Here is a 26,010-nt window from a genome sequence, read left to right as displayed (position 1 = left end):
CCTAATCAAATATGAATATAAAAAATATTTCATATCAAGTAAATCTGGTATCACACTTTCACTAGGGCAAGAGCAATTAACTATACTAAAGGCAGTGATGGAAATATTATCTTCAAAGTTTGTCCAATTTATCCAGCACTTAAATAATACAAAACACTAATTTCTAAAATACAGAATATATTAGTACATTAGTCAAGTGCAACTAAGACACTACAAATATAAACCTACTTTTAAGTAAAGATCTGGTACAAAATGGATTTATATAAGTAATAAGTTAAACGTGGTGACTTACAAACAGGTTTCCTTTAAAAATAAGATTTATCCTGGTGAATCTATAATTCTATTGCAAAAAAAACCCCCAAAACCACAATATTCTATAAAATGTAGTGCAACTCTGATTACATTTCAAAACATAAACCTTTGAGGTAGAAAAAATATAGAAAAATATCAAAATATACTGCTTAGGGTAAATTTCAATTAATGAAACTCAACTTTTACCTGGTAATTAATCTTTTGCAATTTTTTTATATTAATTGTACTTTTTGAACATTCACTCATTAACAGAGTAGATATTTTACATACAAAGGTGAATAATCTGTCTCTTCTTTTATCCAGTAAAATACTCCCACTTGTGAAAGTACATATACCTTTGTTTTCTCTTTATCTTTGCAAATCTGAGTGTGAGAGAATAGAGAAAATTGCCCTTATTATGTTTCCATCTTTGATAGTATTTAAGTTACTCCTAAATTTCTGTAAAACTTAGTAAGACAAACTTTTCCATACCTATTGTTTCAATTGACCATCTTTTTCCAATTTATTACTCACATGCTATAAATTCCATTATTCATTCAACAAGAAATGTTTCACTTTTTTAGCCTCCCTGTAAACACAAGTAGATTTCAGAAGGAGCAGAAGTTGATATAAAAAGGCTTCTTCTCATTCGCTGAGGAGCACTGGGCTCTTCCAATAGGAGTCAAGTAAGTATCCACTCTATCACTCAAAAGTACTATTTCAAAGTCCAGAGACAATGAACTGAGAAAATTACATCACCTGTGTATGTACATCCCTAAAACTGTATTCCCCAGTTTCCCTGCAGCACAAGGAACCATCTCATGGCTCATGTGTTTACCTTCTGCCTGATAAGGCGTATTTTTATTTCAGGGTACCCTGGCAAAGGGATTTTGTGGTATCTAATATTTTAATTTCGCCTAATTCTCAAACCATACCTTAATTCTCATATGTAAGTAAAAATTTTATTCAAGGTTTATAGGTATTCTGTGAACATTCTTAAGAGCTGTAAACCAAAGCTCCTTTAAGGAATGTAGTCTATTTGTAAAAGGAGTCAATGTGCTGGCTACTCCTAGCTGTTGTTATTCTCTGTTTTTAAAGTAGAATGAACAAGTTAAAATTATTAACTTGTCCAGCCACATTATTCAGTCTTATAGTAGCAAATTCAAAGACAGCATCTCTTACTAGTCCACTCTTATGGCTTTGTAGGTAACTGAAATGCTGCAAGTAAAAATTCGAGCAGATTTTACAAAATATGCAAATTATAAATTCTAAGTCAGAATTGCAAACTTGTCCACGGTGCAGAATGGTCAATTTAGAAAATATGGTAGGGTTGAACTTTAAAATAAATGTTGACCAACTATTCTTAATGTAAATTTAAATATATTTTAGGTCCCTCATTTGAATGGATATCCATCATTACTTAGCAGATTCCTGAATTTATTGGTATTAGCAAAACTTGAACATTTGTAATCCTGTAAAGATGACCAGTGTTTCTTTGACATTTTCATTTCAAGTCTTTCTGAATGGAGTTCTATAGGGAAATGAACTATATCTTTAGTTCTCAACTTTAAGAAGCAGATTATTATATCCTTTAATAACTTTATGAAGTGATTGATGGCACACACTTCTCCATCAAAGAGATGCTCATCTATATCTACAAAAAGATAAATATGTCCAGAAAGCTCACATAATATTTCTTGTTGAAGATAAGATATTTCCCTCCGTTTAGAAAGTCGTTCATATACTGCCATTCTTGAATGGGTTCTTAAAACTCGCTCACAAATATTTACGACTTGGCATAAACTTTCTGAAGGGATATGCAAACCATTCATCTTTTTAACACACAACAGTGACCCAATTTTAGAGACTTTGAGATCCGATGCATACAGTGCACTGATGCAGTCCTCACAAGTTAAAAGAGTTGATAACATATCTGCAATATAACCAGCACAACAGGTAAGATTTCGCCTATTATCTGAGAGATCTAATAATGCCTCACTTAGTGAACAATTAGACCAGTCTTGGCAAATATCCTCTTTGTGAAAAAGAGTCTTTATAATGTTGACACCATATTGACGTTGAACTGTCCAAAGGGCCAAGTCTGTCCTTCGAGCAATTGAAATGTCAAGGATGCTCAGATCACTTAGGAAAATTTCATCTTGTAATCTGTATCTGGTCTCCAAATTATGGTAAGCTTTCTGGAATGCCATGCAGGTAGGGTTACAACTGGTTGCTGATATCTGTCTAAGCATCTTTAGAAATAATTCCAGATGGTCTTGACTGAACTTGTAAGTCAGAAGATATGGAAAAGGCATTACCTTTGGGAAAACATAATTTTGATAGAGCCATTTTAAACTCTCAGCATTAAGCAAAAATCCCAGGAATCCTAGTTTTCGCTTACCTTTAATTATTTGATTATTGCTAGTGTCAGATAACGTAACAAAAATCGTCTTGGCTTCAATTAACACCTGGTTAATTTTATTAAAAGTTTCAAGCATTAGAGGTCCTTTAAGTCCCTTTCCATAATAGTTCCTACTATTAAAAATGTCAAACAGATTATTAATTAAGCGTAAAAACTGAATGGTACCATTACAGTTTTGAAAAGGAGGCAGGCCTAACGACATTAAACATTCTAACGCGCTGGCCACGCTCTCAGTGAAAAGTTGGGCAGCTGAATTCATTTTCAGTACGTGGTTTTTCAAATTTGCAAGTTTTCTTGGGATTATTTCCATGTTTGATAATTCCTGTTCCTCTAGTGCTACTAACTCCACAAGGTGCTGCCAATGTGCTGTGCCATTAATAAACTGAATGCTTTGAAAACTCTGAAATGCATTTCTTATTAATCTAAGCAAGTGGCAAGAATCAAAGAAGTATGCAATCTGTTGACTAGAAGATGAAGGATGCTGAAATGTGCACTTCATGTTGTCTCCATCAATGTGTATCCCCAATGCTTTTGCCATCTGAACACTGTGAGCTGTAGCATCAGACGTAACTGCCACAACTGTGATCCCTATGTCACTCAGTTTGCCAATAGTGAGACGAAGCAGCTGAGCTTGCAAATATCCAGATGCTCTGTTTACAAAAAAATAACCAAGAGGTGTTCTCCAATGCCCACGAATGCCCACTGCCATTAACAAAATAGTTTCTGAGGCCAGTGGCATTTCATCAGCATCAAGTTTGCCAAGACCAAAGTCCATAAACCCTTGCAAATGTTGACTGCTGGGGTCCCACTGAAGCTGTTGCTTGAGAGATATACCTTTTATTATCAGTGAGCAATAATGATATAGTTGGTCTCCATTCTCTACTCTTTGTTGAAGAAAAGAAAAAATGTTGCTGTTGAAACCTGGACTGGGCTTGCATTTGGATAACCATCTGAAAAATATAAAAATTGAAAAATATAAAACTCAAATGACAAAATTAAAAAAGAGAAAATGCCTTTAGTGGGACTGAAGTAACCTCAAATTCCTATAGAAATAAAGCTAAGTGTAAGTATTCAAATTCTACAAACATTTTCACATAAATAGTTATAAAATAGTAAGATAATAGAGAAACTTATAAATACAGAGTAGTATTTTAAGATGCAAACATACCACAAAATAATTTTTAATTTTTCATTGACTTATTTTAAGAGTATACAAAACAGTTACCCAGTTTGTTCTAATTGATGTGTTTAGAATTTAGATCATAAACCAATCTTACCTGTAAGTTCACTGAACTGAGAAAATTGTTGAAGGGGAAGGAAACTTTGGGAACATTTAGTACATCTACCTCGTTTTATAGTTAGGAATGAGGGCTAGAGGGAGAGGTTAAGCCTCTTGGCCTATATTGTGCTACTAGTTATGCTCAAATGTGAAACCCAGCTTTGCTGATTCCCTGTTCAGAGTTTCTCTCACTGCTCCTTATAGCCTCAAAACTACGCCCTTAGGGACAACTAAGATGTCTGCAATGTAAATGTCCAATAGTTGGAGAATACCTGAGTTAAAAGGGTATGACTCCCTGATATTATGCAGCTATTAAAGATCATAACTGCATAAAAAAAAAACCCTAGTAATCTAAACTCAGAAAAAAACCTGTTAGAAAATTTCCTGAATGTTAACAGCAATTGTTTAGGAACAGTTAATGAATTTTCCTTCCTTCTCTCTCATTTCTAAATGTTTTAGTAGTAGTATTTTAATAGTGTATGTGGAGAAAAATTCTCATTCATTTTTTACAAAGGGGATGTAATTTACAGTATGGTGACTATAGTTAATAATACTGTATTGTACATTTAAAAGTTACTAAGAGAGTAGATCTGAGAAGTTATCATCTCAAGAAAAAAACTTAAGTGTGTGATGGATGTTAACTAGACTTATTGTGATGATTATTTTACAATATATGCAAATACTGAATACATGTACACCTGAAACTAATATAATGTTATGTGTCTATTACATCTCAATTAAAAAAAAATTTTTTCCCCAAAATAGAAAAAAAAAAGTCATGATAATCCAGGCCCTTCCTCCCACCAGGCCTCAATTTCTCCTTTCTTTAAAATGAGTGAGCTGGACTACATGGTCTCTAAGAGTTTCTCTAGCTCAGAGCCCCTGTGAGTCTGTTTTAAAAGTTGAAACAAGAAACCAAGAAGCACCTTCCAGGAGAGATGGCTCCTGCCACTCCTGGCTGGTCTCTGCTCCAACTCCAGTGAATTAACTGGAGTGCTGCTTTTTAGACAACAACCTGAGATCCACTGAATTTCTTTCTTGTATCTATTCAAAATCCCAAATTTCCATCTAGGCATTCTTTCAATTCCACAAATATTTCTCAAGGGGCCACTGTGTTCGAGGTACTGCTCAGGGTTAGGGTGTGGGTATAACAAAGAACCAACACGGGCCTCATACCTGGGCAGCTCAGAGTCTAGCGTGGAATACAGTGTTAAGCACTAAGATTCAGTTCCATACTGTGTGCGCAAGAGAGGTGCCTAATCCGGAACTGGTAGAAGAACGGCAGGCCAGGCTTCTGAAAGGACGTGTACCTAATCTGAGTCTGAAAGGTAAGGACCAAACACCAAGACTAACAGATAGGGAGACTGGGCATTTCAGGCAGATGGAATAATCAGTCCCTGAAGCAGGAAGCAAGAAACCCCTTACAACTGGAGCATGGAATGCAAGAGGGCAGAGAGGGAGGTAAGAGAGAAGCTGCCCAGTACAGCAGGAGCCACGTCGCAGGAAGCTCAGAAAGCCACAGGAAGGAGTTGGCCTTTAGTGGGTGGGAAATTGGAGGCTTATGCAGCAGGAAAGTGACTGGTATGGGTTGAATTGTGCCCCTGAAAAAGTTATACTATAACCCTAATACCCAGGGCCTCAGAATGTGGCCTAATTTGGAGATAGGGTCTTTACAAAGGTAATCAAGCTAAAATGAGGTCACCAGGGTGAATTGTAATCCAACATGACTGGTGTCCTCATAGAAACAGGAAATTTAAGACAAAGAAACACACATGCATTATGGAAGCTGAGGTAAAGAGAAGACCACCATCTACAAGCCAAGGAGAGAGGCATGGAACACACCCTTCCCTCACAGCCCTTAGTAGGAACTAACCCTGCAGACACGTTGATTTGCACTTCTAGACTACAGAACTGTGACACGAGAAATTTGTTGTTTAAGCCAAGTAAATAAATAAAATAAAATAAAAAGGCATCTGTAAAACCAGTGATAAAAAACAGTAAAAAAAAACCCTGAATATTAAATTTATAAGATATTACAATAAAGTTACTGTGTTATTTGCTTTACACCAAGAAAAATATATCTTTGCATTTTGACCACAAATCCAAAAAAATTATCATAATCTGGGCTCTGGAGAACCTTCATTGGCATCAACTAGAGTGCTTATGAGAAATTCGGATTTTTGTTTTTTGCTTCAAATCAATGGTATAATTCTAGAACCATTCCAGATTTTCTAGGATAGTCACATATTAAAACTACTGAAGTGTATTAGAAATCCTAACATTTCCAGATCGAATTTTATCACTCAGAGTGTCTCTATCATCTAGAAGATGCAAAATATGTCAGACTATGTGTTTTTATTTTGTTGGTGAAAACACTGATTGTGATAATATGCAAATACCACCTAGTAAGTTTTTAAAAAGAAAAAATGCACTAATAAAGGAGAGTGTGAATACTAATAGCCTTAATGTCTAAAATGCAATAAAAGAAATAATTACATCTAAAAAGTAATTCACTTACGTTCTCAGGATGGAAGAATGAGGCAGCTTAAGAATCTTTCTTATATAATCATAGACTTTGCTACTGCACAAGTAGAGCGTACATGCAAATTGCTTCATTTCTGTGGAGTACTCAGATGTTTCACTCCAGTTGTACAATTCCCACTTAAAGTCTGTTAAAATAAATTTATGTATTCTTTTGTGATGAAAAATGTGCATAGTAACATTTTCCGGTTTAGAGCATAGACTTTGCACATAAAATGCACTGGGCACCAAAATTCAAATACAATCACATTTTAACTGGGTTTGTTCAAAGATTAATATCCTATCTTTAAGCCTGTTCACCAATTTATCCTGTTCATCTTGAAATCATTTCACTAGAAAGAGGACAGAAAACAGTTTAAACTTGAATCACTATGTTTAACTATTCACTGACAGCCTGAGTGGAGATTTTTAGAGGAACAGGAAAATAAAAGAAAATAACTGGATAAAATTAAGTCTCTTGATTATGAGGCCATTTATTGTTTTATTTTGTTTCCTGGTTACATCCATCTCAGTGTGAAAATTAGACATGAGAAACATTTCTGGGGACAGGGCACTATTCTAATTGAACAGACAATCTTGCCTACCACTGAGAACAAAACAAAACAAACACCTCTGGCCCAGCTGGGGTGGCTCAGCAGTTGAGAATCGACCTAGGATCCAGGAGATTGCAGTTCAATTGCAGTTTGATTCCCAGTCAGGGCACATGCCCGGGTTGTAGGGGGTGCAGGAGGCAGATGATCAATGACTCTCATCATTGATGTTTCTCTCTCTCTCTCCCTCTCTGAAATCAATAGAGACGTATTTTAAAAAACAAAAAAGTCTATTAAAAAAACAAAACAAACGCCAAACACCCCTGTTCCTATTACCTCTATTTCCCACTTGGAAAAACACAAAATATTCTCCTTTAGAGATACCTACTCTTTTTCTAGAAACAGGTCATGCTTCTTATTGACCAGAATGTAAATCCAAAATCTCTGCTTTGTTCATTAAGGAGTAAGTTGGCAATTCTTATTCTGAGCCTCTTCACACATCCTGACTCACAACGGAGACAGTAGTTTTTCAATAGACACATATATTTACTCTCTGGAATATTTTAGAAAAAACTGAGATTCATACAATTTTCAAGTTCAAAGGGATTCTGCAAATTATATAGTTCACCTCCACTGCAAAAAGACTTTAGTGATAATTATGTAGCAGTTAAAACTGTTTATAAATAATTTGAGGCAGGAGGGCAAAGGGGAGAAATTGGGGGACATCTGTAATATTCTCAACAATAAAAATAAATAAAAAATAATAATTTGAGGTAACATGGGTAAATGCTATTATAAAAAGTGAAAAGTACAGTATATGGTATAAACCCTATGATCTTAACTCTGGGTAGTAGGATAATCTTGTTATTTTTATCACTTATATATTTCTTTGCTTTTCCTATAATAAACATATTACTTTTAAACTTGGAAAACCATAAAAGGATTTTGACCATTACTTTTCATTCTTCTTGCTTATGCTATTGAGACTTTTCACTTCTCAGCCAAAAAGCATGTTTTCATAGGCAACTGAAAAGTAAGTACAGGTACTTAATGATATTTCAGAAAAATTAAGAGCTGCTTTGAAAATATTACAGGTCGTTGGGGAACATACCTGAAAATTGTGCTCGGAGCAGACACTCTGTTTCTTCAGAAAGTAGCTTCTCTTCTACCAGCGCATCAATTAGCCGTAAGCCCTTTCTCTTCTTGATCATCCTGTAGTTTTTTATAGGAACAGGTCTTTTTTTGGACAACGGTAGCATCTCTTGCACTTCAGCCAGTTTCTCCGAAGCTATTGTCAAAGGTCTCTTTAAACTGTAGTTATGGTCCTCAGTAGCAACCTCTTCAGAATCATCAGGAAGTGGTTCTTTTAGGATCTTCTGTTTTGCTTTACCTTTAAGATGTACACCTTGAAGAACCTATGACAGAAATTAAAAATTAAGGTTATTTTAGAAATTACCACACACATTATCTATAAAAATACCACTGAATGCAAAGCACTCACCTGGCTGCTGTGGGGAGTCAGTTATGAAGGAAAGGTCACAATCTCTGATTTTTTTGAAATCTACAGTCTATAGGACAATGGGAACAGGGTTTCTTTTTTGCACCTATACAGAAGTAGTAACATGATGCTGAAAGTTTCTGAAATGATTAAAGTAACTAAAGAAAAGTGGTAATTTGGGCAGTCTTCATAGATATGAGTTTTGAGTAGTTCTTTGAAGGAGCAACAACATGGTTTAACTGAGGGGACAGGGAAGTTACTTGTGCAAAAAAGCATAGTGGACAGAAACAGAGCTTTGGAATTAAGACTAACCAGGGTTCAAATTCTGGCTCCCTCACCTGTTAGCTGCCACTTAATCTCTACGATCCCTCACCTCATTTGTTTTGAGGATACAAGAAGATAACTTATGTAAACATCCTAGCACAAAGCCTGAACTACTGTAGGTCTCAGTAAGTAGCAACTATTATTTTACACAACAGCATGAAAGCAAGTCAATTTACTACATACACAGTGGGTCAAAAAGATAGTTCAAAGCAGCTAGAAATGCACAATTAAACAGGAAGCTCTTGGAACTTATGAGTTTGGATTTAACACCAACTATATTCTTCTGAATCGGGGAATAAGAAAAAAACAATACCAGAAGTAGACTCCATTGCATAAGGGAAGGGAAGGGTAGCGCAGGCCAGAACAGTTAGATGACTATGCAGTCTGTACAGTGGCTGAGCCATGCAGAGGAGTGTGGGGAAGGGGTCAAAGGATAAAATAAAAACCAAGGAAACATAAGAATGTTAACACCAAGACTGGTGGCTGACTCACAGAAAGTCTCTATTTCTGTATTCCCCTCTATGTCAATGCTAATAATTAGGTACATCTTTGGTCAAGATCAATAACAGTATTGGGAGGAGCCAAAAAAAAAGGGGTAACTTCAAAGTATTATGAAAATTGTCACATACGTAAAAGCCTGAATTCTAAGTCCAGGCTTTTTTATGTCCACTAGTTGATTTTTGCGATCAGTTTAGTAACCTTTATGTATATCTAGACATATGATCTGCATTTATACATCTTACTTTTTGAAAAGCTCCAAAGCAGAATTATTAATATTACATTATAGAATTACATTATAGATTTAAAAATAAACAAAACTAATTTTCTAAGCATTTAAAATCTATTGGATTTATTTTAAGACCTAGGCTGTTGTTGTTTTTTAATCTTTGCAAACTTTAGCTATAATGTAAACTATCTTGATTCTTAAAAGCTCTGTAAAATTTAGTTTTGTTTACACCTAGATTTAAGTACCTTGTATAGAGAAACAGAAGGCACAGCTCCTTTTTTCAGCTTTCTTCTTATGCCATATGACTCAAAGTCACTTTCATGAAAATGTTTGGAACATAGCATAGCACTTGGTCCTGGGATCCAAATCTTTTTGCTTCTGGGGTCCACACGATTAACAGCCCTGATCCATTTTGAGCGCTGTATGGTATCAGTAGGAAATCTATAGCAATCATATTAAAGTTCCATTAACATGAAAATATTAATGATACAGATATAAACCCATTTATTATTTAACTGCTTTATATAAACATTAAGTCCAGTTAAAGTTTAATTTACTTAATCTGATTTCAATTTTCAAATTTGACTTTTTTGAATCCAGAAGTTCAGTAAGTGATCTTGTCTGTTCCAATTTGTATGGGGGCAATTCTTTTTTTTTTAAAGATATATCTTTATTGATTTCAGAGAGAGGAAAGGAGAGGGAGAGAGAGAGACAGAAACATCAATGATGAGAGAGTCACTGATTGAGCCCACAACCCGGGCATGTGCCCTGACAGGGAATCGAACCCCGATCGCCTGGATCCCAGGCAACGCTCAACCGCTGAGCCACGCCCGGCCGGGCTGGGGGCAATTCTTATATTGAATATCCTACCATATTTTGTCTTCACTGCCTACACTTAACAGAATCAGCTCAAATTTAATGTTTCCTTTTCTGTGGCAATTTTCCCCCATGTGGTGATTTTAAACCACGTCCACAAATTCTTTAGTAGTCTTCCTTCCAAGGGATGGAGCCTAATTCCCCTCCCCTTGAATGGGGGCTGGAGTTAGTGATTTGCTTCTAAAGAATATTTAAAAAGCAGAAGTGATAGTGGGCAACGAGACTGGATCATAGATGGCACTGAGGCTTCCTCCTTACTCTCTCTACTGGATGGTTTTGCTCCAAGGGAAGTTATCTGCCATGTCATAAGCAGCCCTACGAGAAGTCCACTTGGTAAGAAACTGAGGCCTCCAGCCAAAGGCTGTGAGTGAGCCTTTTTGAAAGAAGACCCTTCTTCCAAAAGAAGCCTTCAGATGACTGCAATCTTATGAGACATCCTGTAACATCCAGCTAGCCCACTCCTAAATTCCTGATCCGCAGAGATTATTTAAAATGTTTCCATTGAATTTTGAGGAAATTTGTTACTCAGCAGTAGAAAACAAGTACATTACCTATCCTCAATTTTCCTATTTTGTTTTGAAAGGCATTTTTTTCCTAGCCTTGAATATAAAAATTACTTTGTATTTCTCTATTTCTCAATCCCAGCCAAATTATTATGTTTTGAAATGGGTGAAGGGAAAAAACCTCATGAGATTCATATAATGAAAATCACAAAGCCACTCTTTCTGCACCCTTTCTGTTGATTTATCTTGGAAAAAGATCTATGCTGTATAACTTCTGTATATTTTAATTTAGGCTTTAAAGCATATAGTTGTTAGGAACTGAAATTGGTGAAATTTTTAATTTCCTCAGCTAATTGTTAGGGAAATAATACAGCAGTATGGTAAAACATTCTGATATATTCTCTCAATTACCTTGAGAAAAAAACACTAAATTGGAAAACCTGTATTTAAGCCTCAATTACCTTTTATTGGCCATATGGTACTAGATACATCTCTTAATCTCTGAGCTGCCTCATAGGGCTATAATAAGAGTACATGAGGATACAAATGTGTTCAAAAGCACTTTGTATATGCTCAAGTACTATTCAAAGTTTACTCTTTCCTAGGAACGACTGATTCTACTTTTGGGACTTTCTTTTTTGATTGTTCAAGGAAGATGATGCTATTTGATCAAGAGAGAATGTACAGGGAATTGTTTTTCCAATAAAGGAGATGCGAATCTATCCCTTTTTACTAAGTTCTTTTCTTAACTAATGGCACATTTGTGAGGCAGCATTCCCACAAATTGGGTGTAGTCTCTAACCATGCAAGAGACCATCAGAAGTTGGTTAGTCCATCAAGTTACATTATTAGCCTGATCCTCTGAAGCAAAGCTTCCCAACTGGCATGCCTGGTGAGCACAGCTATCAATCCCCTTAGCCCATGGGGACTGTACATATATTATTAGGCCTGGGCCCCTGAAGTAGTTACATCAAGCCAGTCTCAAATAGCTTGGCTGGTTTGCCCCAAAGTATTAAATAAATATTTCCTATGTGTAAAATGACATTAAAGGGTTAGGAAATACTGTAGTCTAACTGCCACGACTAATTTGAATTCTGAACAAAATTAAATTGGCAATAATAATTGATACTACTTTCTAAAGTGTTTACCTTGTGCTATATATATTTTAAAGACTTAGTTTTAGTCTTGCAAAAACTCTGCAAGACAGGTTCTGTTCTTTTACAGATGAAACCAAAACCAGAGCCAAGTACAGCCACCAGTAAATAGTTGGTTGAAGTTGGAATTCATGTCTCCGTACGCTTAAGCTGGCAGAAGAAAAGTCCCAAACCAATCATGATTCTCATATACACAGTGATGAACTGGTTTACACCGTAATACAGAACCCATTTTCTTTCTCCTGCTGACTATGCATTTTTACACTCTGGCAAGAATTTACCTTCGGCTCCCTGCACATCAAATATATTCCAGAAAAGTGGCTAACAAAAACCCCAACAGTAGCTACCTCCGGGGAGGGAGAGAAAGGATTGAGGGTTAAGGCTTTAATTATACCTCTAACTTAAGTGTCTTCTAAAGAAAACAAAAATCTGAAACTAGGCGAAATGTTAAAACCTGCTTAATCCCAGTGATAGGTACATAGGTATTTGTTACATATTATTTTTTGCTTGCTAATGTGTTTAATGTGTTTCATAATTAAGAGTTTAAAAGCAGAATTCATTACAATTCAGGCAAAAACTCTTCCAAATTATTGCATATATATTTCTTTGGTTATTAAATAAATTACATTTCTTAATCTCTTTACAACAAAAAGAGAATGAATCAAAGGGTCACTTTAATTTTTAACTTGCCAGTCTCACTTCACATTTAGGAATTTATGTGTTTGACAGAGCACCAATATTTCCTTAGTTTCCACACCTTTGAGTCATTTTGATTCATGCTTTTCAACCAGAGCCTTCTGCCTATGTCCTTGCAGCTTCTTTCATAACTCTGGTGATGGTACTGGGGGATGCTGGGGAAGGCCACAGAGGAGATAATATTGGAACTAGAGCTGAAGCATCAATAGGAATTTGCCCTGCAGATACCTGCCACTCCAAGCAGATGCAAAAACACAGAGATATAAAATAGCTTATTTGCACCTTACTGGCTGATAAAGTATTGAAAAATAAGTAATTTGGGTAAGGAGAGTACAGCAGTAGCTGGGAATGGTTACAGATGGGCTGGAGAGGTGGCTGGAGGCCAGATTACAAAGGGTCTTGTGTACTAATAAGGATCATTGTGGATCCATCCTTCAGGTCAGTAGCCACCACTGAGATATGAATACCTAGAATCTACTTTTATAATTTTTCACCCCATCCTTTAATTTTTTATATACTAGTATATATTAATATATCACCTCATATATGTAATTTATAAATCACTATGCATACATTGGGCATGTATTCAAATTTTTGTTTTTATGGAGAGAACTCAATGATCAAAAGTGTGAAGATGGCAGTTTCAGGCAATGGCAAGTTGACTAAGTCCTTCCTTCCTATATTACCTTCTTGGCTGAGCCCTAAATTCAGATTTATACTATCTTGTGCTGCTAGGAATAACACCATAGTACTCCCAACTCCTTTTCCTGTCTCTATTCTCTCCTGCCTTCCTTACAGTTTCTTAGATGGCAAGAAGACAAAGATGATTCCTTTCCATTAATACAGACATGTCTTTAATTCAGCACATATGTACGAATAATAGAAATATTGTAATTCGGGTTGGAAGAATGTGTATGAGGAAAGGCTTCACAGAGGAGCTTTACTGTTCGTTTTACTTCACAGAGGAGTTTTACTGTTCATTTTACGCCATTTCAGCTTACGAAATTTCACAGGAATGCTGTCCTTTCAGGAGAGTGGGCTGTAATATAAGCATGCTCACTAACTTGAGGCAAATAATCTGTAGAAAGAGCAGTGTAATTGATGGGGGGGAAATCCCAGAGGGAAATGGAAAGGCTACAATTATAACAGCTTAAGTGGAGGAATGAGCCTTATTTAAAAAAGAAAACAATGACTACAAAAGGACTACCATACAGAGTTCAAAGTCCTTAACCTGACATTTAAAATTATTTGTTTCCAAGCTACTTTTCCCACTCCTGTACATTTTATCTGCACTTTCCATCCCTTTACATTTTCCCGTGCAATCACTATTTAAGAGCTATCCGCCTCCCACCCTCCCACCCTCCAATCTAGGTAAGGTTCAAGGTCCAACTCAATACCCCCTGGTCCCATAAAGCTTTTTGATCTTCTCATAAAAGTGCTTTGTCAAGTCAATGGCTTAACTCTACATCTCACATTACCTTAACAGATTACCCCTTTTTCTTTTTTTTAAGTCCTCACGTGAGGATATGTTTATTGATTTTTAGATGAGCAAGAGGGAGGGAAGGAGGAAGAGGGGGAGAGAAACATCCAGGTAGGAGATGCGCCCCAGCCAGGGATCCAACCGCAAACTGCCCGGACCGGGAACCAAACCACAACCTTTTTGGTGTAACACAGACTCTCCAATTAACCGAGCCAACCGGCCAGGGCTACGTTACCTCTTTTTAAAGTACATTCCTTTTTTGTCTGTGAGGACGTTTTACCCACGTTTCTATTTCCCATTGTGCCTTGAAGATTTTTTTAAATCACCTATATAGCAGCCTGGACCGTAGATATGGGTTCAAATTAGACTGGTCTGAAAATCTGCCCTCTTGAGCCAAAGGAAACTTTCTTGCCATGACCAGATCCAGCCAGAATACGTCCGGCCTTGCAGAGCTCGGCGACTACTTAACTTGTAATTCGCTACTGGTGAAAACTGATCTGGACCCACGCTCACGAGCAACCCATACCCTCTAGACGGAGCCTGCAACAGCTCTTCCAGGTTTCCCTCCCTTGCCGTCTCCTCCCGATAAATAATAACACAGAAGGAAGCACAGTTCCTTTCGAGTAACTGTCGCCAAAAGCCGCAAGCAAGCGGTAAGCAATGAGAAACCATCAGCAGTTCGGAGGTAAACGCTGAACCGGAAAAGTTGGAACCACCTTAACCCTGTTCCCCGGTTTCCTTCCCCCGTCCCACGTTACGCAAGTCAGTCACGTCACGTCACGTCGACAGCGCGACACACGGCCCGGCCCCGCCCCACCCTGGCCTACGGCCCGCCTGGCAGTGCTGGGGGTTAGACAGCGCCCAGGCTGCTCTCACGCACTGGTGGAAAGAGTAGCCGCGCTTGCGGCTCTGCAGGGTGTCTCGGGTGCTGCAGCCCACTGCCGAGCAACTTCGGGTCATCTTCTTGCGACGTGGGGTTGCACTTTCGGTGTCCCCGGAACAGCATGAGTCACGGTAAACTTAGCTCCGCCCGCTCGGCGTCTGCGACCTTTATTTGTCGCGAAGGCGGGCTCTTAAGGCTCTGGACTCTCACCCTTCCTTCCTGTGGGCGCTGCGCTTGCCGCTGTGACCAATCACGGGCCACGTGGCGTCGCAGCAGCCAATCGGAAAGGCCAGGGGTACGAAGACGAGCACTTGATCGCTCCTCCCTCTCTGTTCCACGGTTAGGGGATTATGTTGCGAGGCGCTATTTTCCCGCTGTTTTCACCCGCTGTGGTTAAATCCAGTGCCATCGCGTTTTTTGTGAGGCCGAGCCTGAGACTGCGAAGCGCGATGCAGGACCAACGTTGAGGAGCATCCAGGGCCATGCCGATGGATCTCCGGCTGCGCGCTCTGAAAGGCAATGGAGGATATCATGGGAAGAAGGGATGGGAGGCACGCGTGTCCCCTAGAAATGTGAAGACAAATTGGGCCAAATATAAATTATTTACTAAGAGGCATGCCATTTTCTTTTTTGCGTTGTATTTGGTTAGCTCCTTGAGGCGGAGAGAATGTAGGAGCTGTCGGTATGGTTGGGCGTAGGTATGTGACCCCAGGGGAGCTTGAATGACCAATGTGAGAACACGACGACTTGTAATTCAACGGACACTTTTTTGCAAGGCCCTCTGAAACGGGAATTAAGGAAATAAGGTAAGGTCCTTGCGGCTCTTTCAGTAGCAGTACTAGGAGGGGAAGAGAGAAGGAGCAGTGAAATGATTTTGTAAGGTGTGGGGCACCGTGGGCAGCTTTCGCGAGTGAGATCTTAGAACCATGTCCTGTTTACGGTATGAGATTTCAATATTCATAGAAGAAACAATGGGACCAATTAGGGAATAGTTCCTGTTTCGTGTCTTTGAAGAGATGCTTAGCATATGAAGTGGTTTCTTTTTCTCCTGCTTAACAGAAATATTTGTGACTTTTTCATTTCCTTCTCTAGATCGCAAGAATGATTACAGCATTTCCAAGCAAGATTGCCTTTTTCCCATTTCTCTTTACTTTGTCCAGATTCCAGCCAAAAAGACGCAGCTCAAGGTATTACTTACGTCTATCTTCAATTATAATATGTTTATATCCTATTTGAATGAAATTAACAGAGCTTTTGTTTATATAGCGTTCTTGAAAGTCACATTTGGGGAAAATTTGTCCATGGGAAATGAGCTTGCTTGGTAAGATGTGCAAAGGGTAAGACCTGGATTTAAGTCACATTCGGTTGGTTAGACTATTAGAAACTTTTTCACCAGTTAAGACCTAAATGAGGCTAAATAGAAATAAGTAACAGTTTTCAGTAATTTTTAAAGAAAAAATTGGTTGCCTAGTTATTTTTGTAACAGTTATATTGAAATATGTAATTCATATACCATATAATTAATCCATTTAAAGTGTGTAATTCAATTCAGTGCATTGAATTGAAGTGGAGCTCTGGGCAAATGGGCTGCTGTTAGGGTTTAGAAGTATTGTAACTTGCTGAGAACATAGGGGTACATGGGTGGGGCTGGGGAAGGACCCCCAGGTACCAGGTACTCATTTTTCATTTTCTTAAGATAGAGTTGAAGGTACTGGTGCTGCCAATTCAGCATCAGAGTACAGAGAAAAAGAGGACTTTTGTCTTTTCTGCTTAATTGGATTCCAGATATTGAGGTTCTCCTAGGAAAGATAAAAAACAGTGTGGCTCTCACATTATTCTGATGCATTCTTATTACAGATGAGTTACTGAAAACTGCTATACTGCAGAACAGGTTTACTTAAGTGCAGACTGTTTAAATGAAAATAACCAATTCCACAGAAGCCACAAGGGGTCACTGCCATAGGTATTGTTAGTGTACTTCTGGGTAGAGAAGTATGCACTCCCTTATAAATGGAATTATTTTTTTTAGTTGACTTGTATTTATTTGTCTTCACATTTGTTTGTCACTTTTACATGCCTTTTTGTTGCTATTTTTTACTGTTTTACTGGTGACATTGAGGTTCTCATTTTGATCATTTGACTATATCTTTGCTTCCTTCAATAACTTCATATCCAGTGATTAAACCTTTTCACTGCTGTTCACATAATGAACCGCTGTGATTATTGAATGTTAATGAGGATATGTAAGCTGTATTAAAGATGTTATTTGCAAAAGGCATTGGTGTTGCACAAGGTAATTTAAAAGAAAACATCTCTTTTCAGGAATTGTATTCTTGGAGATGTTGGGGAAAGATTCCTGTGCCTGGAAGATGACTCAAAATATGCAAGGGAGGTAGTATATCTTTCTGTCTTAAATATAGTAAATATCCCTGTGATTTGGAAATGGAGGACTGTCTGAGTAAAAAATGGATTTATAACGGCTTTGGTGAAATCTAATTTCCTATTTTATGGTATAGAATCTCATTAATTGGTCACGTGGGAAAAAATAATAACAATGCTGATTGAACAGGCATTGTGCTAAGTGTTCTATGCACACAGATGCACAGTTGTTTTTGTTTTTTTAACAGTATTTCTCAAAATAACCCTTTGAGAGCAATTAGACTTTTGCTTTCTAGGACTGCTATTTTCCTCATTGAACACCTTACCCTTTTGCCAGATTCTTACTAGAAACTTTATTTCTAGTTCTACTAGAAAGTTCTACTAGAAACTTTATTTTGTTGTCCTCATATAATAAAGTGTATTTCTAGTAACTGGTTTATATTTTTGCTGAATTATTCATCCTTTTAGTTCCCTGGGGTGGTGGTGGTTGTATTTTGTTTTGTTTTTTGCTTTGGAAGCCTTGGGGTATTGAAATTGTTGGTGACCGAATATAAAGACAATTCTGAATATGATTCTTCCCAATTTCAGACCTTTTCGGCTCATTCATAACTTGTACATTTTACTTTTTGGATATGAATTGTGGCCCTCTGTATTACTTACATATTGCTGTGTAACAAATTACCCAAAACTTAGTAGTTTCACAAACACTTATGGTGGAAGGAGGGGGACATCAGCTTCCAAACTCTGTCACTTGGCATACCTCAGTTTCTTGGCATTTTTCAGGCTGTTGGCTGAAGACTTCAGTTATTCTCCATTACATGAACCTCTCTGTAGGCTGCCTGAGTGTCCTCACAGCATGACAGCTGGCTTCCTCAGAGGGAATGATACTAGAGAGAAAGGCCAAGGTGGAAGCTTATCTTTCAAAAGTTAATCTTGAAACTGACATAATGTCACTTCTGTCCTATTCTATTGGTCACAGAGACCAGTCCTGGTGTGTGGATAGGTACTCTACTAGGGTGTAAATACCAGGAGGTGGGGGATCATCTTGGAGGCTGACTATGACACTTTTAATTAAATGCTTTTTTTAAAAAACTTAATTTATTGAATCAAGAAATTTAATATTTAACCCTCAAGTCAGATAATTAGATATGAGAGTCTGTATCCAAATAAGTGCTCTCTTTTCTAAGGTGCATGGTTTCTTTCTTGCCTATATATATAAACTCTTTTGGAAAGTTTCTAGGGAGTTCATAAGAAAGTTCATTTTACAGTCAGGAAATACTCTGCCTTGATCATACATATTTCTTTGAACCCATTGTGCCTCTTCCAGTTCCTCCCAGGTGAAGGCAGTTAGGGAAGTGGTTGGAATTAGACTAGACTAGAAAGAAATTGAGTATCCCTACCCCTAGTATTTTGCTTAGACTGACTTGGAAAGGTTGAAATTTCAAGTGGAAGTTTATTAGTGAAGCAGTGAGACAGAATGGGCTACTCCACAGAGTAGCTGCATTAGAGCAGTTTGCCCCTTTCCCCCCCAAAGCTTGATTTTTATCCAATATAGTGAGTATATTTTACTTCCTCTTCTTTCTGCTGCTCCCCCGCTCCATGTGCTTTTGTCCCTCTTTTTTTTTTTAAATTATCTTTTTTTTGATTTTTTTTTTTTTTAGAGAGAGAGGAAGGGAAAGGGAGCGAGAGAGAAACCTCAGTGTGATAGAGAAACGTCTGCCGTCTGCCTCCTCTACTTGCCCCGGAGATGGAACCCAAAACCTGAGTATGTGCCCTGACCGGGAATTGAACTGGTGACCTTTTGGTGCATGGGAGTGTGCCCAACCAACTGATCCACATTGACTAGGGCTCTGTCCCTCTTGAGCAAAATACAGACCTTGTCAAGCAATCAGAATGTTCTGAAGAATTCTAATTAGTGTCTGAGATTTGAAATCTTTTCAGTCTTCTTTTCCCTTTATCACTGCTTGAAAGTTCTTTGTTAGGAGAGACAACCCTCTTCCTTTTTTAAAGTTTTAAAACTTCTGATCTTTGGAGACCTTGTCTAATAACAAAAGCATTACATACAAAGCAATACACAACCAGTTTTGGAATCTATGAAGGTGTGATTACCCTTTCCACATTAGGCCTGATGGTGAGAAGAAGATAACTGTAAGTTTGCATAACGCAATCTGTGCAAAGTAGATAAATTATATATTTGATACTATCTTTGTTGTGGGTTTTTTCCAATCGTAGTAAAATTGGAGGCCTTATCTGTTCTACACTAAAGAATTGAAATGTATAGAAATGTGTATGTGTTATGTGGTGTTTTTTAAAGGGCTAAGCAGTGGAAACCTTATGACTAGAGCATAAGTTGAAAATAAGAAAGTTTGAATGTCCGATGATTAAACTTCCCACTGCTGTTCACATCATGATTTGTTGTGATTAACGTACGTGGATGAGGACATCACAGGAAAGAGTCACGAGCTTCTGGGCAAGTCGCTTTGTACATCGGCTTATCTGTGAATGTTGTTTCTTTCAGGAATAAAATGGAGGGGTATTTTTCTTAGAAAGCATTTGTCTGATTTATCTGATCAAGGATTCAAAGATTTATATAACAAGGTAAGAGGTTTATAAATTAGTTTTGATAAAACATAAAAAATGTCAGCCAAAAATTACATTTGAGCATAATTTGGGTATTGTACTCAAAATAAGTGCTTTTTGATGTGCTTGTGGGTGATCATCCTGTAACTTAAGCGTTGTTTAAGAATAGTAGAGAGGCAGGTGGTTGGAAGCTAGGCGTCTCAAATCTAATACCAGGGTAATTGGTATTAATTAGGCATGGTAATCTCATTAATTAGGCATGTTGTCTTAGGGTATTTCTTAAATTTGAGGAATACAAAGGGAAAAAATTATTGTGGATACTCAGTGTTTTGGTTTTTTTTTTCCTTAGAATTCTTTTTTTTTTTTGGTCCACATTTTCCCATTTTGATCATAAATCAAAAAGAAAGGACTTATTGATGAGCAACCTTTTGGTTGGATAGTATGATTGTTACGAGAACTGGACCTGAAAAGGGCCTTCCTCAGGACGGCCTGTACTGTGTGAGTTGTTGACTTTGTGCAGGTGGTTTTGAAAGTACAGTACGTTTATTAAAGCTGGGGACAGTGAAACAAGGAATGGATTAGGATATAAGAAACAACAGGGGAGACCCTAGGAAGGGCTGGTTTGGCTCTCTAGAAATGTTATAGGAAAGAAATGAGCCGAGGCAGTGCTGTTTTGGCTCACTGGAAAGGCAGAGAGTAGGGGGCCTTGGAGGAAGATTTAGAGGGTTCGCTGGGGCCAGCTGTGGCTGCCGATTGCTCCCCTGGTTGCACGTCTCATTGGTGCCATTGGAGCTTAGGAGATGCAAGACTGCGAGGGAAGACAGGTGTGGGCATGCTCCCAGGGAGCCAGCCTGCCTCTTTTTCCTTTCCCTTTTGTCTTCAATGTTGACTTAATTTTCTGTTTCTTAAAAGTTGATGTAAACTTTATGGCCCTTAATGAAAAGTTACGAAATAAATGCATTCAGAACCAAAACTAAAACAATATTAATATGATGATGCTACTACTGTGTTACAGCAGTAAACATGGTGCTAGTTGCTATGGAGTAAGGTGTAAACACATATGGTCTTGTGCCTTGGCATGACTGTAAAGTTTTATAGTCTGGACAGCAGTAGATTTTTGCAAATCTCAAGATTATTTAAATGAGGAGACTGGCCTAAGTTGTCAAAAGAATATATTTGGACTCTGCAAATCGTAATTTGAAGAATTCTGTATTACATTATCTCCAAACATTCTTCTAGCTCTAGTGAGTAATTCAGAGTCTTGGAACTAGCATTCCTTTGGGAACTAGAATTCCTTTGAAAAGCTTCAGTTTTATTTAATCGAAGATAAGGCTTGGCTAGTAGTTAACTAAATTAGATTAAAAATTGACTATTTGTGAACTAATACAAGTTTTTCTTTTTTAGATACAGGTAGTCCTTACTTTGCACCATTCCAGCATGCATTTTTCACAGTTTAAATAAGTAACAGTCCCTAAACAACCTGGTTGAAATTTCAGTTGTTACAATATTAACTGTGAATTGTTGCATAAACTTTGCTGCTAGCTCTTACTCCATAAATCATTATGCAAATAAAAGGTGTGCATCATGATCAGTAGTCAGTTAAATCACTTCTTTCAAAGTCTGTTGATAATTAGTAGCTGAACATCTATTTGTTCACACACAGTAAAGAATTGTTGTCTTGTCTTCCAGTGATAAGCCTGTGCAACATTTTATAAAAATGGATAATCAAAAGAGGGAATTGATCAACAAAGATGACAGCAGTAAAGAAACAAAAAGTGATTATACTGGAAGAGAAATTGGATGTGGTTAGCTTTGAAAACCGTGATAGCAAAGACAAGACGAGACCTAGGCCTACGTGAAACTACAGTATGAACCATACTTTAAAAGCCTGATGAATAAAAAAACACCACCACCAGGTAAAGTTGCTTCAACATCTTTTAGTTTATGTTGCACTAGGAACAGAAAGCCACTTATGATTGAAATGGAACATTTGCTTCTACTTTAGATTGAGAACTAATAAAAAACAAATCCCACTAAGTTTCACTAGCATTCAGGCCAAAGTGTTGAAGTGCTGCATTGAAGGAAATGGTAATTACAAGGAGACAAAAAGAATATTTTACTGCCAGTAAAGACTGGTTTCATTTCAGAGTCTGCATGAATTCATTAACTTTAAACTGTCTGGTGAAACTGCAAGCTTAGGTAAGGATGCTACTGTGAAATTTGTACCCAGATTCCAAGAATGACAGGCAGTGTAACACTACCGTGCGTAAAAACTGCAGGATTTGGATGGAACATAAATGGAGTTCTAGAAGATGTGGATGACCATGGGAAGTTCACACTGCCTCCATTCAAGAAGTACTGGATATGCAGCCAAAGGAACTTAGTGAAGTCAAGCATATTAGTGAGGAAAGTGGTTGTGTCATAAGGATGAATGTGTCTCAGAGGAAGTGATGCAGATGGAAGACTTCACATTAAAGGACTCAGATTTTTCTACCATTGGAAGCACAAAGGATAAAATTTTGGAAGCTGATCCAAATTTATAAAGTATGACAATTTGCCAAGGCACAGAAAAGATGCTCATATAGAAATAAAACACTGTAATTTTCAATGTTTCTAATGTTTTAAATATTTTACATTTATAACCAACATCAAGAGAATTTAATATTTGGATAAATTTTAAGGTCGCAGCATAATCATGGATTAACTTGCTGACTGGCTATTTTAAGCCAGAATTGCCCATGTGGCGGGCTACTTTTCCATTGTCACCAGTCAGTAAGGTGTTTAAAATTACTTAAATTAATGTAAGTACAGACACGAGAGTACTCGTGATGGGTCAGCAAGGTATTTTAAGATTGCTTTACACACCCGGCAGGGCGTGGCTCAGTGGTTGAGCATCGACCTAGGATCCAGGAGATCACAGTTTGATTCCCAGTGAGGGCACATGCCCAGATTGCAGGCTCAGTTCCCAGTCAGGGACGTGCAGGAGGCAGCTGATCAATAACAACTCATCATTGATGTTTCTCTCCCTCTCCCTTCCTCTCTCTGAAATCAATAAAGATATATTAAAAAAAAAAATTTGCTTTACACAGTTCTAGTTGCATATTCAAAATGAGAACTACCTACATTTAAAACAAGCTAAGGAGCCCCTAGCTGGGTGGCTTGGTTGGCATATTGTTCTGTACACCAAAAAGGTTGTGGATTTGATTCCCAGTCAGGGAGCATTTGGGAGGCAACTGATGTCTCTCTCTCCCTCCCCCTTCCTCTCTAAAATCAATAACGTATCCTGGGGTGAGGATTAAAAAATAATTTAAAAAATAAAGTTAGGGATTCCATATTTCACCAGATAGAAATATATCAAGTCTAGAAAGGGCTATATTTGAGCCTTAACAGAACTAGTTATAGCTGACATTTTTCATACTGCTTTTTTATGCTATTGTATCAAGAGTTTGAAATAATTTATAATACTAAATGTCTTATATTTTGACTGAGTATTAATCCACATGTAGGCCAAATCCTAACAGAACAGGGTTTGGCAAACTTTTCCTGAAAAGGACCATATGGTCTCTAGCAGCTACTCAACTTTGCCCTTGTAGCACAGAAATGGCCACAGATGATATATAAACCATTGAGCATGGTTGTGTTCTGTTGACCTGTTAAAAATAAGGTATTTCTCCAAAACAAAGAAGAGCACATGGGGGGGGGGGGGGTGGATTCTGAAAGGGTGTTGTAAAACACTCCATTGGCGAAAACGGAGTTTGTAGTGTAGTGGCTTTTCATTGGCTGGTTGCTTGGGTGATCCTACTTCCTACTGGAGTAGTAGAGTAAGAAAACATTTCCTTTTTGAGATGGAAAGTACCCCTTCCTGTTTGGGGTGATTGACATGAGTGGTAGGAATCAAGAGCCCCCCTACGGACCCTGAACTCCAATTTAACTTTCTATTAATCTTCATAGTTAGGTAAAACTTAATGGTCACTGAAATTTGAACTTGATGTAATTTTCTCATGTCATGAAATACTTTTATTTTTTTTAGTGAATCCTCACTCAATACTTTTAGAGTGGGAGGGAGGAGGAGAGAAACAGCAATGTGAGGAAGACGGATCAATTGGTTGCCTCCTGCATGAGCCCTTGACTGGAAATCGAACCCACAAGCCCTCAGTGGGCAGGCCGCTGCTCTAACCATTGAGCTACACAGGCCAGGGTAAACTATTTTGTTCACAGAATTTTTTTTGCCCCCACAGTATTTTTCTTAACTCACGGGGCCTTACAAAAGTGAGTGGGGATGGGGATATTTGTGGATTGACTTATGTAAGAGGAACATGTAGGTTGTACATCTGCTTTAATAGAATTACCTTAGGAACAGGAAGATTACTTTTTTAAATGGCAGGATCCAGCTCCCTTGCCATTTCTGTTATCAGAAAGATAGTGATTTTTTTTTTAATCCTCATGAGAATATTTTTTTCTGTTTTTCAGAGAGAGTGGAAGGGGGAAAGAGTGGGAAACATCAGTGTGAGAGAGACACATCCATTGCTTGCCTCCTGCATGTGGCCCAGGGTGGGGACTGAGTCTGAGCCTCAGCCTGAGCCTGCAACCGAGTACATGCCCCTGATTGGAATTGAACCCAGGACCCTCCCGTCTGCAGGCCGATGCTTCAACCACTGAGCCAAACCGGCTGGGGCAGAAAGATAGTGATTTTAATATAAAAGTAACAAACTGGCATCATAGGAGTCATAACTTCTAAGAACTAACATTTCAAGAGCTCTGACTGTGCCAATCACTTCCGAGCACTTAGCAGGCATTACCTGTTGTTCACACAGACCTGTCCCTACTTTGCAAACCTCAGAGGAGACTCCATTCACTCAAGGGCTGGAGAATGGGCACAGGAGGCTTCCCAAAGCCTAGGTGATGTTGCATCTCACCCATGCCACCTCCCCTGGTATACAGGTCTACCCTGATGGTCTCAATGCCTAGGGGTGGCAGAATGACCCAGTGTGGGCTCTGGAGCCAGTGATGCTTCCAATCCCAGCTCTTACTATCCCAGTTTTCCTCTGGCTCCTTATCTCTGTGCTCGTTTCCTCACCTGTGGAATCATAACTGTAATAACCACTAATTTTACAGGTTTCTTATGTGCACTGAACATTGTTCCAAAACTTCCTCCTAAAGACACCAGAATCTCCCTCACATGGAAGTATCTGTACAGTGCCAAAACCTGACCTGGCATAGACTAAGTGCTCTATAAATGCTAACTGTAATTGCGAAGCCAGTCTGTGGCTCTGCCAGTGCTGTCATCCCTCATCGTACGTAGCTCATTGCTAAGTCTTCACAGCACTAGCACATGGAAGGCACTTGGTCAACTTCAGTGTTGGTAACCGAAGTTCAGACTGTGTAGATACCCTCAGTCCCCTAGAGAAGAGGAGCTGGATCATCGGGAGGCTCCAGAAGTAGGTGCTTCCCAGTCCCATGACATTAGGCACACAGTGCAGCTACTACTACATTTTTGTCTTGAAGGGCCCAGGCCCTGCTGAGGTCAGCCAACAGGTCCTGAGCATTCTCCTTGGCATTCCAGACGCTCAACAACTACCTCAGCTGTTCTGCTGAGTTAATCCTGATACTTCACCTCCATGGCATCAATCTTGGTTTTGGAAACTAAGTTGAGGAGCCAGTCTTCTCCAGTCCTTCCCCAGGTGATCACATATGTCAAATGCTGCGCTCAGGTCATGTTCTTCCCCCCCGACCTAGCTGGCTGCGTTAGGAACCACAGACAGGTCTTGCCTTCTCAGGGAGGCCAGCAGTTTGGTGTGCTCGTGATCCATCTAGCTCAGCTTGAGCAGCAGGGAGGAAAGTTTGAGG

The 26,010-nt window shown here is 38.4% G+C and overlaps 1 protein-coding gene and 1 long non-coding RNA gene across 6 annotated transcripts; one reads left to right on the top strand and one right to left on the bottom strand.

The window, feature by feature from the left end:
* Nucleotides 1-550: 550 nt before the first annotated feature.
* Nucleotides 551-15,380, bottom strand: THAP9 (THAP domain containing 9). 2 transcript variants are annotated; one of them, XM_081162381.1, is made up of 5 exons: nt 15,202-15,285; nt 9,858-10,053; nt 8,175-8,478; nt 6,511-6,661; nt 551-3,663 (listed from the first exon to the last, which is right to left on the bottom strand). In XM_081162381.1, exons 1-5 carry the CDS (start codon nt 15,279-15,281, stop codon nt 1,686-1,688), a joined length of 2,709 nt encoding a protein of 902 aa, XP_081018507.1. In that variant the 5' UTR covers nt 15,282-15,285; the 3' UTR covers nt 551-1,685. The 2 variants fall into 2 exon arrangements, with proteins under 2 accessions (XP_081018507.1, XP_081018508.1); XM_081162382.1 differs by lacking the exon at nt 6,511-6,661 and having other exon boundaries at nt 2,755-3,663; nt 15,202-15,380.
* Nucleotides 15,250-22,771, top strand: LOC308569118. Of its 4 annotated transcripts, XR_014000557.1 has the most exons (7): nt 15,533-15,720; nt 15,854-16,010; nt 16,297-16,391; nt 17,527-17,596; nt 19,245-19,348; nt 20,102-20,181; nt 21,853-22,771. It is a non-coding gene; the product is annotated as an uncharacterized lncRNA (long non-coding RNA). The 4 variants fall into 4 exon arrangements; XR_014000555.1 differs by lacking the exons at nt 15,533-15,720; nt 19,245-19,348 and adding an exon at nt 15,250-15,335; XR_014000556.1 differs by lacking the exon at nt 19,245-19,348 and having other exon boundaries at nt 15,335-15,720.
* Nucleotides 22,772-26,010: the final 3,239 nt, after the last annotated feature.

The sequence above is a fragment of the Miniopterus schreibersii genome (genome assembly GCF_964146895.1).
Source record: "Miniopterus schreibersii genome assembly, chromosome: 1".
Classification (NCBI taxonomy): domain Eukaryota; kingdom Metazoa; phylum Chordata; class Mammalia; order Chiroptera; family Miniopteridae; genus Miniopterus; species Miniopterus schreibersii.
Note: the sequence above shows the minus strand (reverse complement) of the source record. Positions and strands in the feature narration are given on the sequence as shown.

Bases quoted from the DNA above. Each gene is read 5' to 3' on its own strand.
- THAP9 (XM_081162381.1), bottom strand. From the start codon at position 15,281: ATGACCCGAAGTTGCTCGGCAGTGGGCTGCAGCACCCGAGACACCCTG. The intron at 10,054-15,201 runs GTGCGTGAGAGC...TGATTGCTATAG, and splicing joins CGCGGCTACTCTTTCCACCA to ATTTCCTACTGATACCATAC. The intron at 8,479-9,857 runs GTACTTAAATCT...TTTCTGTCATAG, and splicing joins CTTCTGTTTCTCTATACAAG to GTTCTTCAAGGTGTACATCT.